Source organism: Sminthopsis crassicaudata, chromosome 4 (assembly GCF_048593235.1).
Source record: "Sminthopsis crassicaudata isolate SCR6 chromosome 4, ASM4859323v1, whole genome shotgun sequence".
NCBI lineage: Eukaryota > Metazoa > Chordata > Mammalia > Dasyuromorphia > Dasyuridae > Sminthopsis > Sminthopsis crassicaudata.
The window spans coordinates 292,283,665-292,301,748 of NC_133620.1; the positions used below are offsets into that span (position 1 = coordinate 292,283,665).

General features: G+C 40.1%; 1 protein-coding gene and 1 long non-coding RNA gene across 3 annotated transcripts; one reads left to right on the plus strand and one right to left on the minus strand.

Moving 5' to 3' along the window:
• Positions 1-437: 437 nt before the first annotated feature.
• On the minus strand, positions 438-4,734 carry LOC141540882 (uncharacterized). Its single transcript, XM_074264848.1, has 5 exons — positions 4,669-4,734; positions 3,653-4,573; positions 3,310-3,381; positions 1,502-1,614; positions 438-1,203 (listed from the first exon to the last, which is right to left on the minus strand). The coding sequence occupies exons 1-4, from the start codon at positions 4,669-4,671 to the stop codon at positions 1,546-1,548; spliced, it is 1,065 nt and encodes a 354-aa protein (XP_074120949.1). The 5' UTR covers positions 4,672-4,734; the 3' UTR covers positions 438-1,203; positions 1,502-1,545.
• Positions 4,735-7,438: 2,704 nt separating this feature from the next.
• LOC141540885 (uncharacterized) lies at positions 7,439-8,597 on the plus strand. 2 transcript variants are annotated; one of them, XR_012481602.1, is made up of 3 exons: positions 7,439-7,850; positions 8,104-8,211; positions 8,353-8,597. It is a non-coding gene; the product is annotated as an uncharacterized LOC141540885 (long non-coding RNA). The 2 variants fall into 2 exon arrangements; XR_012481601.1 differs by having other exon boundaries at positions 7,449-7,850; positions 8,104-8,192; positions 8,293-8,424.
• The last annotated feature ends 9,487 nt before the right edge of the window (positions 8,598-18,084 follow it).

Consider the following 18,084-nt stretch of genomic DNA (forward strand, 5'->3'; position numbering starts at 1 on the left):
AGAACCCAAACATCCTGTCTCCCAGCCAGCCCTTTGGAGACAGGGAAACTGCTGTGGAAAAGTGGACAATCTCAGCCCTACAAGCCCTGAATTCAGGTAACTAGTTTGCTCACCTCAGCACCCATTCTCTCTAGGGACCTAGAGCTTAATAAATATTTGTTGAATGAATAAATGAATGGTCACCTAGCTGATGACTCTGTCCTATCTGGCCTTCTATTGCTTTCTCTTTCTTTTTTTTTCTTTTAATTTTTTCCCCAGAATATTAGGCTGGTAGTTCTGAAAACCTAATCACATAGATTTCTATTGCTTTCCCTTGAAACACACAACCCTTTTATTACACAGGAATAAGGTGGCAAAAAAAAAAAAAAAAAAAAAAAGCTGTTCTTGAAGGGAGCTAGGATTGAACTCAGGTAAGATAGAAACACAACAGACAGAAGAAAACTTTCAAATTTTATGCTTTATTTAATGGAACTGAAAGAGTTTCACAGGCAAAAGTGAAGAGTAGGAAAGAGAGGTTGATTTCTGCTGATCTATAGTTTCTCCAGGTTCTCAGCCATCCTCTTCCCTCCCTTCCCATCTAAAGTGGTGTAATCAGTCATTTCAGTAGAGAATTTATCACCAGCCTGCAAAAGGAAAGGAAGGGGATGTGGAGCAGAGGAGGGCAGGCGGAGACCAGTCAAAGAGGTTCCCTAGAGAGTGACTTATGAAACAGGTGGTTTATGCCCCAAGGCCCTGAGTGACAGTGTGCTAACTTACTGGGTCTTTGGGGGAGGAAGCTTTCTCAGGACCCCAGAAACTGGATGGAAGTAAAAGTGTTTATTTGTGCACAAGGTAGGAGGTAGTTGAGGAGGTTCTCGTGCTCCCAGATTAAAAAGAAACAGGTATCTGAAGTAATCTAAATCCAGAGGCAATCGAGCTCAACTCTTCCCTCAAAGAGCCAGAGACATGTCCAGATACCTAATGGTCACCAATGAAGTGAAAATTGTAGAGTCCACAGTGGTTCTCCTTGAAGGAGAACAGGGGGAGGTTTGGGGCAGAGACAAATGTTAGGGAATTCAGATTATCTCTCAAGTCTCAGGGCTCACGGATTCAAAGGTCCTGGTACCAACACCTCTATTTAGTGTTGTAGCACTGGTCTGCTCTCTCTGGATTGCAGCAGAGTGTAGACACAAAGTCTACATCCTGCCGGAGGTGGAAACAAAGCTGAAAAAAGAGAGAATATAAAGGGTTAACCCAGGAGTCTGGCCCTCTCCCTGATAACCCCCAGCTATCTTTATGGAATTTTGTACTCCCTTCAACACTCCAGAATCTGGTCTCCAAATCCCAAATTGTCCCCCAAGGGTCATTTTCCTCAGAAATCTAATTGTCCATCATCTAGTTCTTCCCTCTCTCCTTTTCCCTATAGGATTCAGGCATTCAACCTACAACTGAGCCCTTAGCTTTCACCTCCCTCCTCCCAATTCTCTTTTAGTGATCAAGTATCTGGCCCCCAGGCTCTCACCTTGCAAAAAACAAATATCAAAAGGATGGCAACTCCCACAGCTGCTAGAGTGAGCAGGACAATGGCCCAGTCTGGGAAAGGATTCCTCTGGGGTTTGAGGGTGGTGCTCTGGGCTGGGGATTGGAAAGACAAATAATTGGTTACTCCGAAGATCAGAGGCTCTAAGGGACATCCCCTCCTCAACTAATGCCAGTATATTAATCTCTGGGGTGTGTGTACGTGCACACAGGTACGCATGTGCATGAACCTCTGTGTCTGTATATATACATAGACATATATATATATATATGTATATATATATATACATATACATATGTATATATATATATATATATGCCTCTGATATCTCTCTTTGTTTATGTCTGATTTCGTGTCTCCTTGTGGATCCCTTAGTCTGTGTGTTTCTACCAACAATATTTCCAAGAGATCTTGCATCTCTGTAATTTCCTTTGTTTCTTTTTCTCAAGTTCTGTTTCCATGTGTCTCTCCATCTCTGAATAGTGGTGTCACAGAAAGAGCATTTGCCCAGGACTCAGGAGATTTGAGTTCTCTGTCACTTGGACAATCCCTGGGCCTCAGATCTCTCACCCATAAAATGAGGAAGAGATCCTTTTCAATTCCAAAACTAATTTTGTAATAATCTCTCATTGCCCTATAAGTATTTCTATGTAGGTCATTTTCTCTTCAAATAAGTTCAGCCCATATTTATTGAGCACCTACTACAAATGAAGTCTAGGGCTTATTTTTCTGTTTTTGAAATTGATTTTATCCAAAAGACCCAGAAGTGACCACTCTCCCACTACTATCTCCTCCTTGAGGATCCTTGACAAAAAGGACCAAGAAGATATCCTCTTCATTCACCTGCTGTATCAGAGAGAAAGGCCTCCCCATCTCTCCCAACTACAAATAAAGGCAAGGATGAGTGAGGAAGGAGACTAAGGGGAAGGACGTGATCCCTGTTCTGCATTCTAACATTTGAAAAGCTGTCAAGTGGATGATGGATTAGATTTATTCTGTGTGACTGCAGAGAAGAAAACTAGGACCAATAGTTGCAAGTTACAGGAAGGCAAATTTCAATTCAAGGCATCAATTAGAGCCACCCCAAAATGGAATGAACTTAATGGGAACTCATCTTTTAGCTAGATGCTAGGCCTTTTTAGCTAGGGCCTGAATTGAATTTTTATCTCTTGAGTTTCTTCCAGTTTTGATTACATTATGATGCCTAGCATTTCATGGTCTATCAAGGACTTTAGATGCATCAAATTATTTCATTTGATCCTCACAACGACTCTTTGGGGATATCCCATTCTACAGATGAGAAAACTGACACAAACAAAAAGTGGAAAATAGTCCCAGACTTAAGTAAGTGTCTGGGGTAGGACTTGAATTCAGGTTTTGCTGACTCAAAAATCTAGCACTATGTCCACTGGATTCCCTGGTTACCTCAAGGTAGCAATAATATGTGTGGTAAGAAGATGGAAAAGGACAGGAGAGAAATTTGACACTTTTGCAAACAAAAGAAGGATGGTGCAAGTCAAATTGTAACAATTTTGGAATGCATAGTCAGCCCCTAACTGACTAACCAGCCTGACTGAGTGCTTGAGGGGAGGGGAGAAGAGGGATATAATCAGATGATATAGGATTGACTTTAGGCAGGAACCCAGGCGGGATTCTCTCAGGGATGGTTTTAGAGCTTAAGAGAGAAGTAATCATTGGGTACCAACACCACCCTCTTTGAAAATGACCCTGACAAGGGTCATTGAATGAGGATGGTGAATTACAGGTTAAGGAGATAACAGTGGTTCTACCTGTTGTAGAAGAAGTACTTCCAGAGACTGCTGGAACAGATGCAGAAGTTGTTGTGGTAGTTCCAGAGGATCCTGAGAAGAAAAGGACAAATCTTAGAAAAATAAGGATAAGAGTTAGTAGAGGAACAGGTCTAAAGATAGTGAAGACTCCCAGGGAAAGGTCTTCAGAGACAATCAGAAGACCTCCAAAGATAGTGGGGAAATTCCCAAAGAGAGTGAAGATACCTTCAGGAAGGCCCACAGGGAAAGTTAGGGAAACCTCCAGTGATGCAGGGGAGATTTCCAGAAGCAGTAGGAATACTTCCAGAGATACTGGGGAGACTTCCAGAGGCAGTGGGGATACCTCCAGAGATACCAGGGAGACTTCCAGAGATACCGGGGAGATTTCCAGAAGCAGTGGGGATACCTCCAGAGATACCAGGGAGACTTCCAGAGATACCGGGGAGATTTCCAGAGGCAGTGGGGATACTTCCAGAGATACCGGGGAGACTTCCAGAGGCAGTGGGGATACTTCCAGAGATACTGGGGAGACTTCCAGAGATATCAGGGAGATTTCCAGAAGCAGTAGGAATACCTCCAGAGATACTGGGGAGACTTCCAGAGATACCGGGGAGATTTCCAGAGGCAGTGGGGATACTTCCAGAGATACCGGGGAGATTTCCAGAGGCAGTGGGGATACTTCCAGAGATACCGGGGAGATTTCCAGAGGCAGTGGGGATACTTCCAGAGATACCGGGGAGACTTCCAGAGATACCGGGGAGATTTCCAGAGGCAGTGGGGATACCTCCAGAGATACCGGGGAGACTTCCAGAGATACCAGGGAGATTTCCAGAAGCAGTAGGAATACTTCCAGAGATACTGGGGAGACTTCCAGAGATACCAGGGAGATTTCCAGAGGCAGTAGGAATACCTCCAGAGATACTGGGGAGACTTCCAGAGATACCAGGGAGATTTCCAGAAGCAGTAGGAATACCTCCAGAGATACTGGGGAGACTTCCAGAGATATCGGGGAGATTTCCAGAGGCAGTGGGGATACTTCCAGAAATACCGGGGAGATTTCCAGAGGCAGTAGGAATACCTCCAGAGATACTGGGGAGACTCCCAGAGATACTGGGACTTCCAGAGATAGCAGGGAGACTCCCAGAGGCAGTGGGGAGATCTCCAGAGATACTGGGAAGAGCTCCAGATACACTGGGGAGACCTCCGGAGATACGGGGGAGACCTTCAGAGATAGTCCCATAGGTATTTGATTGGATTGGTTGAACTGTTGGAAAGAACAAAAATACAAGAATTCAGTGCTTTCTCATGACTCAGGAATTCATTCCCCTCTCAGAAAACGAGGCCCCTCACTGTACTCACCATATCCAGACAAGGCCAACAAGCCAGCAAGCAAGGCAAAAGCAACCTCCATGATGCTGGATTCAGAGCTCTTTGATGGCAACCTCTGGCTGCATCTGGACCCTTTATAAAGTTTTGAGTTTCATTAAGGATTCCAGGGGAATTCAGGTGTGCCAGGGACTCCATCAACACTAGGATCTCCATTCCCAGGGAGATGTCACCATTCTGTCCCCAGAAGATTAAACTATCCCAGCAAGTTCCTAGGAAACACAGGTCGGGCAAGAGGTTGACTAAGAGTTTTTTAGACTTCCCTTTTCCTGGCCCTCCAGTTTCTCATAGAATTCAAGTGTCCATTCCCAGACCCATTTCCCCTTGGTAACCCAGATAGGCTGTTCTCGATGACACCTGGACAGAGGAGCAGTTGGAGACTACCTTAGACTAACTCTCTAGCACATAATAGGCATTTCATAAGTGCTTGTGAGTTGATTGATTGACTATAAATCGAAATCTCTGAGTGAAGCAGGACAAGTGACTATAAAGCCTGATAAAGGTGAAATCCTGATACTGAAGAAATCATGGGTCTTAAGGAAAGACTTTGAAGACTGGTACAATGTTGAGCAGCCCAAACTAAGGGTTTATCTCTCCTGCCTGTAGCCAGAGCTCAGAAAGCTAGGTAGGTCAAGGGGCTAGTGTAATAAGAATAAAGATGAGGTGGGAAAACAGAAACCAGATAGGAGATATTAGGCCTGTATGTGGAAGCTGAGAGTATAGGCCCCGACTAACCCAGAATCCCATCCTGAAAAGAAGGAATTTCACCCTTTGGGAGAGAGACAAAAGAATGATATTATCCTATTCCATTCTAATGTGTTTCAATCTTGTTTCTTAGTCATGTCTGACTCTGTGACCCCATTGTGGGGTTTTCTTGGCAAAGATACCGGATACATTTCCTTCTCCAGCTCATTTTACAGATGAGGAAACTGAGGCAGACAGGATGAAGTGCCATGGCCAAGGTCATGCTAGTGTCTGAGGCTGGACTTGAACTCAGAGAGAGCCATGTTCCCAACTCCAAATACAGTACCCTATCTATGGTGCAACCTTTATATGTTTTATGCACGCTATCTTCTTTTTGGTGAATCATCTGGTGAGATGCCTTTGGTGTTTCTCTAGCTTAATTTCTGACTACTTATATTCCTTTAGGAATGGGATCTAAAGCTGAAGGAAACTCCAAGGCTGTCTATTCCAACTCCTTCATTTTTACAGATGAGGAAACTAAGGTACAGCAAGGTTAAAGTGTCATCGATGAAATGGGATTTAAACCCTGAACTAGAGAGCTAATGGGGCCATTAGGTAAAGGTATCAAGCAGCATGCTAGGTGATGGAGATTTTAAAAAAGCAAAGAATGAAACAATCCCTACTCTGAAAGAATTTATAGTTGAGAGAAAGCAATTTCAAGTAAAAGAACATAAAAGATTAAGACTGTTAATTTACAAATGATGAGCATTATTTTTTTCTCAACCCTTGTGAAACTTGTCTCCAGGGAATAAAAAGCAGAAAAATTTGTCAGTTCTCCATTAGGCCATAAGAGATAAGGAAATTTAGGAAATTCAAAAGTCAGATGAGGACTGGTGGCAGCAAAGAGAAAGGGAGCTAGCATTTCTGAGCATGGGGGCTTAAGTCTTACTGGAAAGTAACTGTTTCCTCTAAATGGAGGAATAGAAAACCTCCAGGTTTGTGCAAGTGTGTATTGTTATTTTTAACTATACTGATAATAAATTTTAATTTCAAATAAAAAAGAAAAAAAGTAAGGAAGTCAGGAAGATCTGCGTTCAAAGCGGTTTAGACACTTGTTTGGCATTTGTGTGATGCTGGGGACATCACTTCTCTGCTTGCCTGTTTTCTCATCTGTAAAGTGTGGATAATAACAACATCTGCCTCCCAGGGTTGTTCTGCGAATCAAATAAATAGAGCAAAAGTTTAAAGCACTTAGTATAGGATTTGGCACATAGACACTTCTGTAAATCTTAGTTATTATATAGGAGGGGGCTTCTCTGGATGTTCTATTACCAATAGTCTCTAGGTTAGGCCTTTATGATACTTGCTGTATCTTTTTTGTACTCTTTCTGACTTTTTTTTTGCAACTGTGTCTATACCGATATGTTCTTTTCTCTTTCTGTAGCTACCTGCTTGTCCAGTGTATAAATATGTTGTGTTTTTTTGTTTTGTTTTGTTTTGGGAGGCTATCTACATCTGGGTTTTGGAAGCCAGATGTTTAGAGACAAGATGAAAGGTGATGGGGAAACCACTTTATGTGTTTATGTGTGCACATCTTTAAGAAATCAGGGTGTAAGAGTGCCTGGTATGTCTACTGCTGAGCTGAACATGCTGAATTTAAGTGTAAAAAGGGGCTGGAGCAGGGGTAGGGGAATAGTAGAAGGAGAATGTTTGGTGAATGCCCAAGGCTCAATAAGTACATCTCTCTGTGTATGGATTTCTGTTTTGTGTTAGAACACATAGAAAGAAAATATTTAGAAGTGAATTCTCCTAGTAGTCCAGGAGCCACCAGGGCTAGGGAAATTAGAGCCTCAGGAAACTGGTCTACCACACCCCTTCCTTTTTGGGCTCACATTCCTAAAACCATTAGTGTTGTGAATAATGGGATTAATTGAGGTTAATACATAATCCCGAAGAAGGAACTAGAGGCTATGTTGGGGTGGAGCCCAGGAACAGCCCACAAGAAAACTTCAGCCTTCCTCTCCTCTGTGTCTACACTTCCATTCCCACCCTTGTTCAATTAGTCCTCAGTCCCTTCCAAATGTCTTGCAATTGATAAAATCTGACTTCCTTCCAAACTCTTCAAATTCAAGTCTCAAACATCAAATCTCCTACCCTTTTGCTTTCCTTCAGAACTCAAATGATTTGCTCTCATAGCTCTATTAGGAAAACTAGAAAATCCAGTTAAGTAGCCTTCCCCCTTCCATTTTCCAAACAGAAGTGTGTACATTTAAGTATGTGAGTAAAGTTGGGGCAGAGAAGGGCAGGTATAGGTAGGATAAGGAATAGGGGAGAGAGGAAAGACAAGGAGAAGAAAGGCTTGGTTTAGAATTCAGGGAACGTGTTTCCTCCCAGTCATCAGTTTGCCATGATGGAACCCTGGATGCTTCTTTTCCTCCTTTTAATTCTGCCCAGCAAGCCACAAGGGACAGGTAAGAGTGGAGAGCTGGTCCCCAATGGGAAAAAGAACTGAGGGGAGGGACCCCTGAGGTCCTAAAAGGAGCGAGAGGAACAGATGTCTTTGTTTCACTTAGGAGCTAGAGGGTGGTCCTGGAAGGGCTGGAAAGTTGGACATTTGGATCCCTGAGGAAAGCAGGACTTGGAAACTGAGGCAAACCAAAGTCTATGTCTCATAGACTTTGGGGCCAGACACCTAAATCATGAACTATGCTCATGGTCCCTTAGGGCCCAGGACCATCATGCATCTGAAATTGCAGGATTCTTTTCCTGGGAACCTCTCAGTAGCCTCCCATTTCCAGGAATTTCTTGAGAAGGTATGGTCTAGAAAGTGAGGTAAGGAGCAAGAATTTGGTGGGAAAAATGGATTTGGGGGACAAAACGGGTTTAAAGTATGTTTATCCATCTGTCTCTTAGGATCAGGAATTGGGGACACCATCCTCCCTCTACCTCCCACCACCTTTCCCTTTTTTCCAGGCCTGTCATTTCCTGAAACTCCCGTTAGGGACCAATATCACCCTCCTAAGCCCAGGATCACCTCATCACGTCACCTGCTAAAGCAGGGGGTAGCAGTGCCATGCAGGAATGATACCCACGCATCAAAACTTCTCTCCTCAGATATCCACACACCCAGACACTGGAGTTTGGGGGCTGATAGATACTTGACTTCGCCTCACAGATCCTAGCCCTGCTGGGCATCTTAATAAAGATGTGGATATTGATTTGAGTCTGTATATTCTTGGGCAGTGGGCAGGGAAGGGAAATGGAAGATAGGCTGGAAAACTGGAGTAGACCAGAAAACCTCTAATTCTCCTAATGTTCTAAAATGTTCCCAGGCTCTAGAGTCAGGAGACCTGAGCCCCTTTTGTGCCACTCACTTAGGGGTATCACTGTGTGATAATTGGGGAAGGGAATTTTCTTTTTCTATTCTTATTTCCTCATATGAGGGTCTAGCAGTCTATATAGCTAATTTCAGAACCACTGAACTTGTGAGCTAACACAGAGACAAGCAGAATCTCGTAGACATAATGAGCACCTGGCCGGGGGGTGTGGGGAATTGGAAAGAGGGGACAATGATCATTTGATTCCCTAGGTTCCTAAAACTCTCCTAACCATGTTGTTCTCCCCCCAAATCTAAGGGATTTTGTCTCCTTTATTCTCCTAGTATCTTGTTTAGGAAATGGACAGGAACAAGAACCTTAAGGACTGGAGAAGACAATCTATAGTTTGCCTCTTTGCTCTAGGATCAGGCAGAATTTATGTATCCGGGGATGGATAGAGTGACATCCTGCCTCATCCCATAAACCTAAGGCAGTTCACTTTCTCTCTCCAGAATATCCCCAAGATGCCTGTGTGCTAGGAGTTACACCTCCCTGTTCTTCCATCTCCCCCTTTACAGAAAAATCAAAAGCTGTGAAAGTAGAGGAAGTAAGAAGTAAAAAACACATTAGCTTGGAAAAAAATTGTATTCTCATTTCCTCATTCCAGGGCCTCCAAGGTACAGTTGAGTGCTGAGTAAATTCAAGATAATGATATTAACATCCCTTCAGTCATCTTCCAAGATAGGGTCACCCAAAAAGGAACAGAGCCAAGTCTCAGGGAGAAGAGTGACATTTGAGGGTAAAAGAACACAAGATTCTGGAAAAGCAAGCCTAGAGAGTTGTATAAGCATCTTCATTGGAAGAGAAAGACAACTGGGGAAGAAGAAAGGAGAAGAGAGCAGCTAACCATTCTTTCCTGGCTCCTTGGATGAGCAGGATGTATGGGAAAAAGTTTGAAGGGAGAAGATGAGGGTTCAAATCTTGGCTCTACTATTTCCTACCTATGCGAACTTGAATGAGTCCCTCAATTTCTCTTAGGAACCTGGGAAGCTCTCTTATTCAGCTTCTCCCCCATTTTGATTCCTATTTCCCCCCAAAATACAAGTTTCCACCTGTCTTAACTTAATAAATTATAGAAATGGAAGCTGTTTCCTGGAATTATTTCAGGGGCCCTAAAAAGGCTTCTTATCTTCTAAAATGTCTTTCCTGCCTATTGAAATTCTACAATTAGACATTAAAATGCAAATACCCCTGGAAGAGGCAATATAGTAAGTCACACTCATAACTTGGAGTGAATACATTTATCAAATCACTTAAACATATATGAAAAGTGGAAACAGAGTCTGGGGATCTAAATGGCAAATTCCCAGGTGTCTTTGACTTCATTTATATGAATTTTCCCTCCAATGAATGATGCCGAGTATAACTCACCTATGCCTGACCACTCTGAGGCTCTTTTAATCCTCTCATAAATTCACCACAGGGTACACCTCCTAGTGCCCTTGTGGTATGTATTAATGGAGTAAATGAGCAGTTAATTAGTTTTCCTGGCTTTTACTTCATAAACAATCCATCCTTTTAAAATTTTTTCTAGTTATATTTTCTTCTGATGACATACTTTCCACAACTTCTGCCTAATTCCTTATATTTCCAGGAAGGTCAGCAGCCCATTCATCTTACCATACCTGTTAGAATGATGCTTAGCTTTATTTTTTTTATTATTATCATTGCATATCTTATAGCCATACAATATCACTGGAAGTTTTTTTTTTTTTTTTTTTTTTTTAAACCACATGAGGAATTTCAGGAGCAGTTAAGTAGAATAGAACATAGAGTGTTGGACTTCTTGGATTCAGAAAGACCTGAGCTCAAATCCTGCCCCAGATTCTTACTAGTTGATATTTTTGATATGCAACATTATCTTAACTCAGGCTTCTTAAGCTTTTTCCATTCATGACCCCTTTTTTGTTAAGCATATTTTATACAATCCCATTTCAAATCTGAACAAAAGTATTTCTGGCAGTTTATGCATGTGCAGTGTAAAGAGTGTATGTTGTGTTCGGAATCAAAGCTGCAGTGAAGTCTCCAGATGCAACATAGGTAAGTGCTGCCAGAAATCCCTCTAATTCCTTTCATGGTTGATTCTGAATTTTTCGTCATTGCATTCAGAAACTCTTCACTTTGCCAAAATTTTCATAATGTCCACATTCAGTTTACATGATTCCATATGAAGTCATGACCTATAGGTTAAGAAACTTTGCCTTATATCACCATTAGTTGCCTCTCTCCTCTGACTGGAAGTTGGAGAACAGAGCATTAAACATCTCTCAAAGCCTTACTTAGAGCTTTACTGCTCCAGGGCAGTGGGAAAGTGCCAGGCTCAGAGTCAGAAAGACCCAAGTTCAAATCCATCCTTAGATACTTACTAGCTATGTAATGCTAGGCAAGTCACTTCACCCCATCTGCCTCAGTTTCCTCATCTTTAAAATGAGCTGGAGAAGGAAATGGCAAGTCACTTCAGAATTTTTATTTTAAAAAGTCCAGAATGGGATCATGAGAAGTCAGACATGACAGAAACAATCCCATTCGGAAGTGAATGTAAACTGTTTGCACTACTGTCTATCTACCCAGGTTACTTATACCTTCAGAATCTAATACTTAATGTGCAACAAGAAAATTGGATTTGCACACATACATTGTATCCAGGTTATATTGTAACACATGTAAAATATATGGGATTGCCTGTCATCTTAAGGGAGGGAGTAGAGGGAGGGAGGGGATAATTTGGAAAAATGAATACAAGGTATAATGTTATAAAAAAAATTACTCATGCATATATACTGTCAAAAAATATTTAAAATAAAGTGACTTTGTTTTCAATAAAAATAAAAAAAAAGAAACAATCCCATTCTCCACAGGCTGCTCCCTTTAACTTCAGTTCTAAGGAGCATATCTAGTCCCCTCTTCCTCACTTCAAATTCCTTTTTGTGGGCTCTCCCCATTTGATTGTAAGCTCCTTGAGGACATGGACTGTTTCTTTTGTACTTTGAACTAATTATCCTGGGCAAGTTGCTTAACCTCTCTCTCATCTGTAAAATGGGAAAATAATCACACTTGCAATTATTGCAAAAGTGAGGATCGAAAGGATGAAGGGAACCCTGAAACTCTCATTCTTTCTCTTGGATTTTGGGGGAAAACTTGGGAAACTCTCTCAGAAAAGCTCTCCCCTGAGAGACCCACCCCCAGGGAATCAAAATAAAGTAGTTTCATTCTGTTACCTGGGCAGGACTGGTTGAGTCCAGGACAACTCCTACTTAGCCTGAGCTGGAGATTTCTATCGACCTCTATTGAGTTGGAGATTAGTCCAGGGACACTCAACTCGAAGATTCTCTTTTCTGATTCCAACTCAAACTGCTCCCGGCCCCCATCAGGAGCTACCCATATAACAAGCTTCCTTCAGCTCAATCCCTTGCAGAAGACTTAGAAGCAGGAGCCTCTCTCTCCCTGGCATAGCTGCGACCTCTGCCCACTGGGAGGACATTCTCTTTTCAGAATTACTGCCTCTTTATCTCTCTCACCTATTTCCCTAACGGGACCTTATTTACCTCTCTGTCAGGATTTCTCTGCTAGATCTTTACTTCTCTGTCAGGACCCTGCCACTAAGGAAGTCAGCCTGCAAAAGCTCACTTCTCAGTTCTAATAATAAACTTCTTTTGCCAGTTTAACTTTTTGGGTTTGTAAATTCATTTATGAAGGATCTGCACGGACCAGAAGGGAGTTCTCACAACTCCCTGCTCTGTGCCAAACTCATCATTTTTGGTTCCCTGATCGGGAATTGAGGGGAGCTGAACCTCATCAAAATGGGATGTTACATGAAGGGCTTTGTAAACTTTTAAAGCAATTATGATTATCAACAGAGAGGATTCCTGGTGAAAAACTTTCCAAACAATTTACATCTTAAAGGACTGAGCCTAGGATCATGGACATGTCCAGAGTAACACAACCAGAGACAAAGGCAAAACTTGAACCCAGGTCTTCCTGATTCTAAGAACAACTGTCTTCCCATCACACTGCCTTTCTATTGGCATAATACTATTGAGGTGTGAAAAATGAGGGTTGAGAGAACCCCTGGTGGGTGCCACAGGTTCTTTGCAAAAGGATTTGCAATTCCAATTGAGTGAGGTTTGTGGCAAAAAAAAAAAAAAAAAGGGTTTATTACACTGAGAAATAACTCATCTGGCTCTTCCAAAAGGAATTTAGTGCAGGTTTGGGGTACAACTTTTGATTATATTGGGTTTTTTGGTTGCCTGGAGCTAGGAACCAAACTCCAGATAAATTTGAGGGACTAATTTTCAACTCTATAAAGGGTGGTGATTATTCCCCAGGCCAAGATCTCCAATTAGATTGTAGGAGGAGATCACTATCTGGGTGCTCCCCCTATGAACAGGAGGGTGGGGCCCCTCCCAGAGGTCAGGAGGGGTTTGAGATTTCTAATTCAGGACCATCCTTCCCCCAAAGATCAGTTTATATCAATACTGTTGATTGAGGTATAGATTGGGAGTCATTTAAAAGCAAAGGTAAGCCAGCCAATTCTTCTAGTGGTCACTTCTGGATCTACTTAATTGTCTAACCTGGTTCTTTGATCCCTTTGCCTTCTACAGGGCTATCCCTATAGCCTATTGGGGCATCTGCCTGCCTCAAATTTCTTCCTACTTGGAAAATTGGAACACTAATACATTATTGGTGGAGTTGTGAACCGATACAACTATTTTGGAGAGCAATTTGGAACTATGCTCAAAGGGCTATAAAACTGTGCATACAAAAGGATTTAGCAGTGCCATTACTAGGTCTGTACTCCAAAGAAAAGGACCCACACATGCAAAAATATTTGTAGCAGTTCTTTGTGGTAGCAAAGCATTGGAAAATGAGTATAACATCAATCGGGAAATGGCTGAATAAGTTATGGTATTTGAAAGTAATGGAATATATTGTTCTATTAAAAAAATGAACAGACTGATTTTAAAAAGATCTGGAAAGATTTACATGAATTGATGTCAAGTGAAGCAAGCAGAACTAGCTTGTCCACAGCAACAAGATTATGTGATGATCAACTATGATAGACTTGGTTCTTCTCAGCGGTTCAATAATCTAATAGCCTTGTGATCCCAATAAACTTTGGATGGAAAATGTCTTTGCATCCAGTATAAAGACTGAATGTAGATCAATATATACTATTTTCATCTTTTTAATTTTTCTTGTAATTTTTCCTCTTTCTGATTTGTCTCTCCCAACATGAGTTATATGGAAATATGTTTAAAAAAAAAAAAAAAAAAAGAATGTACATATATAACCCTCCCCAAAAAAAGTTGCTTTACATGTAACTGGGGAAAATAAAAATCATAAATTAAAAAAAAGTCTTTTCCCATTCCAATTTATTACTACCACCACCACTTCCCACTTTCTGTAGGAAGCTTTTATCAAATTCTCTTGATTTCGGTGCTTTCTCTTACTTATTTCCTATTTGTCCTATTTATGTAAAGTGTGTTCAGGCATATTTGTTTACTGTCTTTCCCTATTAGATTATGAACTCCTTATGAATAATCCTTAAGAACTGTTTTTGTATCCTCAGTTCTTAGCATAATGCATGACACATAGGTGCTATTTATTAAAATGCTTAGCAACTGACTACTGGATTTTTTATTTGAGTCTTAAGATTAAGGTATAATTAACATATCTGTTTAGGGTGTATATATTGTTGGACCGATTCTACAGGTTGTTCCTCCAACTATATGACATAGTTCTACAGCAGCCATTCTTCATCTACTTGGCTTTTATAGTGTAGACACTTAAACTAAAAATATTAAGAGAGATTCGTGTGTCAGTCAAAAGCAATAAAGCTAAAATTAGAAGAGAAACTGGAATTTGCATCAAGTTTCTTTGATAAAGGTTCTTATAAGGAATTGAGTCAAATTTATATTAAGAATCATTTTTCAATTGATAAATAGTAAAAGGATATAAATAGGCGGCTTTCAAAGAGAGAAACCCAAGCTATCAACAGCCATATGAAAAAATATCCTAATAACAAAAGGAATGTAAATTAAAACAACTTTGAGATTCCACTTCATACCCATTGGATTGAGTAACAATGCCCATAAAAGCTATTAAACTCTGCATATCCTTTCACCTAGATAAATCACTATTATATTGGGCTATAAACTAGTAGAATCAAAGGGAAAAAAGGATCCATATATATAAAAATATTTATACATCACCTCTTTTTGTGGCAGCAAAGAAATGAGAAATTGGGGAATGAACAAGTTATGTTCTATGAAGGTGAAAAAATACTATATTAAGAAATGAGGGGATGACTTCAGAAAAATCCGAGAAGACATATTAACTGATGTAAAGTGAAATGAGCAAAATGGGAACAATTTGTACAAAAACAATAATATTATAAAGATAATCATCTTTGATTGGAAATCTAGAGGATGCCCATCAATTAGGGAATGGCTAAACAAATTGTGGTATATGAATGTAAGAAGTATTGTTCTATAAGATTTGATTAACAGGCAGATTTCAGAAAAATCTGGACTTACATAAAATGATGCTGAGTGAAGTGAATAGAACCAAATAGAACAATATATTTAATGACAGCAATATTGTACAGATGATCAGCTGTGATAAACTTTGCTCTTCTCAGCAACATAATGACCTAAAACAATTATAAAAAATTCATGATGGAAAATGCTTCCATGTCCAGAGAAAGAATTATAAAGTCTGAATGCAGATGAAAGCATATTTTTTTCATTTTTTAATTTTTTTCTCATTTTTTCCCTTTTGTCTGATTCCTCTTTCACAACATAACTAATATAGAAATGTGTTTAATATGATTATACACTCATAATCTATATCAGATTGATTGCCATCTTAGGGAAGGATGAGAGGAGGAAGAGAGGAAAAAATGGAAATCAAAATCTTATAAAAATAAATGTCAGAACTAATAAAGATAATCCTCTTTGAAAAACTTAGGAACTCTCCTCAACACTATGACCAAAACCTCATAATGAAATGTGATATCCACTGTCAAACAAGATGTTTCCTTCCTTCATTTCAATTTTTTTTTTTTTTTTGAAAAGGGGGAAGAATGCCAATATAAGTAATTTAATTTGCACAAAAACATGCACTTGAAATAAAACTTTGTTTTTCTTGTCATCTCATTGAGTAGAAGAAGGGAAAGGAAAAAAATTCAGAACTTAAAATAATTTTTTCTTTTGATTATGCATCTCATTTAAGAGTTGGAGCTAGGTAAGTCAGAACAAGATATCTGCAGCAAGTAATATCTGGAGAACAGAAAGCGTGAGAACAATGCTAGATATGGCATCAAGAAGACTTAAATTCAAATTCCTGATCTGCTATTTGCTACCTGGGTGACCTAGGAAAGGCCTTAGTTTCTTCCTCTGAAAAATGAAGAGGTGGAAAAAGATGACCTCTAAGGATCCTTCCAGCTCTAAACTTATTTCATGATCCACCTATTTGAGTGGACAGATTGACAAGGCTATCTCACCGTATTTTATTTTTAAAATCAATAATAACTTTTTATTTTTCAAAACCCATGCTAAGATAATTTTCAACTTTCACCCTTATGTTCCAAACCTTATGTTCCTTATGTTCCAAATTTTTCTCCCTCCTTCCCCACCTTTCCATATAATCCAATATAAGTTAAACACATCTCACCCTATTTTATACTTCAGTTGATTATAATCAGAAAGCCATTGAACAAGGTCATTATTGTTATATCTTTTGTATATTTTTGATATTTGCATGGAAGATATCTTATTGTAGGAGAAAGTTTAAGGCAATCCTTTTCTCTACCCAAGCAAATGCATTTTTATTTTTAGCCAATAAATAAGTACAATGGAATCTTGTATTCTCCATATCATTTGCTTAACTGTATTTGACTGTATTTATTCCATATTTGAAAAAAACCTTCCTGTTTGCCGCATGCCAACAGTAAAGGGTCAAAGTTTAATGCCAGAATCCCTGAAAATAGCTTAAATTTAGATTTCTACAAATGGAAAGAACCTTAGAGCATATTCAGTTCAATCCTGTTATTTTATAGATAAGAAATTCAATTCATTTTCTGGAGTCAACTCTCCTTAAAAATTAAAACATTTTGACTCCTAGAGAAAGCAGCATAAAAAGAAAAAAGGTCTGATTTTGAGAAAACCTGAGTTCAAATCCCAGGATCCATTACTTACCACTTCTGTGATATTGAATAAACCACCAAAGTCTGTTTCCCAATCTATAAAATGAAAAGGTTGGACTGGCCTGGACTTTTCCAGATATAAAACCTGCATTTCCATGAAAATGAGGTACATAAAGTTCAAGGAACTTGCCAACAACCACACAACTAATTACTAGCAAGGCTGGAACTTGAATCTAGGTCTCCTGATTCCTAAGTACAGTATTTGATCTATTTTATTATGCAGGGGATGGATGAATGACTCTCAGAGAACTAGAATTCTGGGAGAATGAGCCAGGGACTGAAGAACTAGATAACTAGTTCCTGGACTATATTTGCAAGTGACAGCAGGATTCTTTGAAATGATTAATTCCCTCAATATTCTAACTTCCAAGGGTTGATATTAGAGAAGAGATACTAGAATAAGTAAGGTGATGTTCCAGAAAGGTGAGGCAAAAGAACGGGATTGCAAGAGTGGGGCAATGTTGTCTGTTGCATAAATAATCATCACTAATGTGTACACACTGGATTAAGATTGGCAAAGTGCTTTTACGTATAGTATCTCACTTGATCCTCACAACACTCACAACACAACTCACTGTCCGTCATTTTACCAATGAGGCATTTGGGTCACACAGTGCATACTAGCTTCCTGGGAGCTCGCTACAAATGGGCATGTCTGCCCTCTATTCAGTCATCAATAGCTTGGATTCATGCCTCAGCTGTTAGCATACCACCATACCTTCACGTTCTTCCCGTCACAGCGATTCTGGGCCCTTTCACACCAGTGTCCAAAGTCCACTGCCCAGCTCCAGCTGTCCAGCCTCTTTAACCTCATACCTGCAACGTCTCACTTCGGATCAGCCCACTACTTCAACTAAGCTCTCTGAGATGTCTGCTCCATAATTTCTTGTATCTTAAAACTTTTTCTTTCCTCACTTCTCCCATCTTCTGTTACAAAGTCCTAGCTTCCACCAGATGACAAAGCATCCCTGGCCACTCTTTCTGCTTGTGCTCTCCTACCCCCAAATCATTAATTATGATTGGGAAATCAAAATACTCCTTATACATGATGGCCACTTTGAGACTCCTCCATGGCTGCTTCCAAACTCTTTCTTTACCACCATTATTAATTTGTCTTTAAAA

Excerpts from the sequence above, each read along its gene's own strand:
- LOC141540882 (XM_074264848.1), bottom strand. Across the intron at positions 3,382-3,652 it reads TCTCCCTGGTATCTCTGGAG|GATCCTCTGGAACTACCACA; the intron begins GTATCCCCACTG and ends TTTTCTTCTCAG. Across the intron at positions 1,615-3,309 it reads AAGTACTTCTTCTACAACAG|CCCAGAGCACCACCCTCAAA; the intron begins GTAGAACCACTG and ends TCCAATCCCCAG.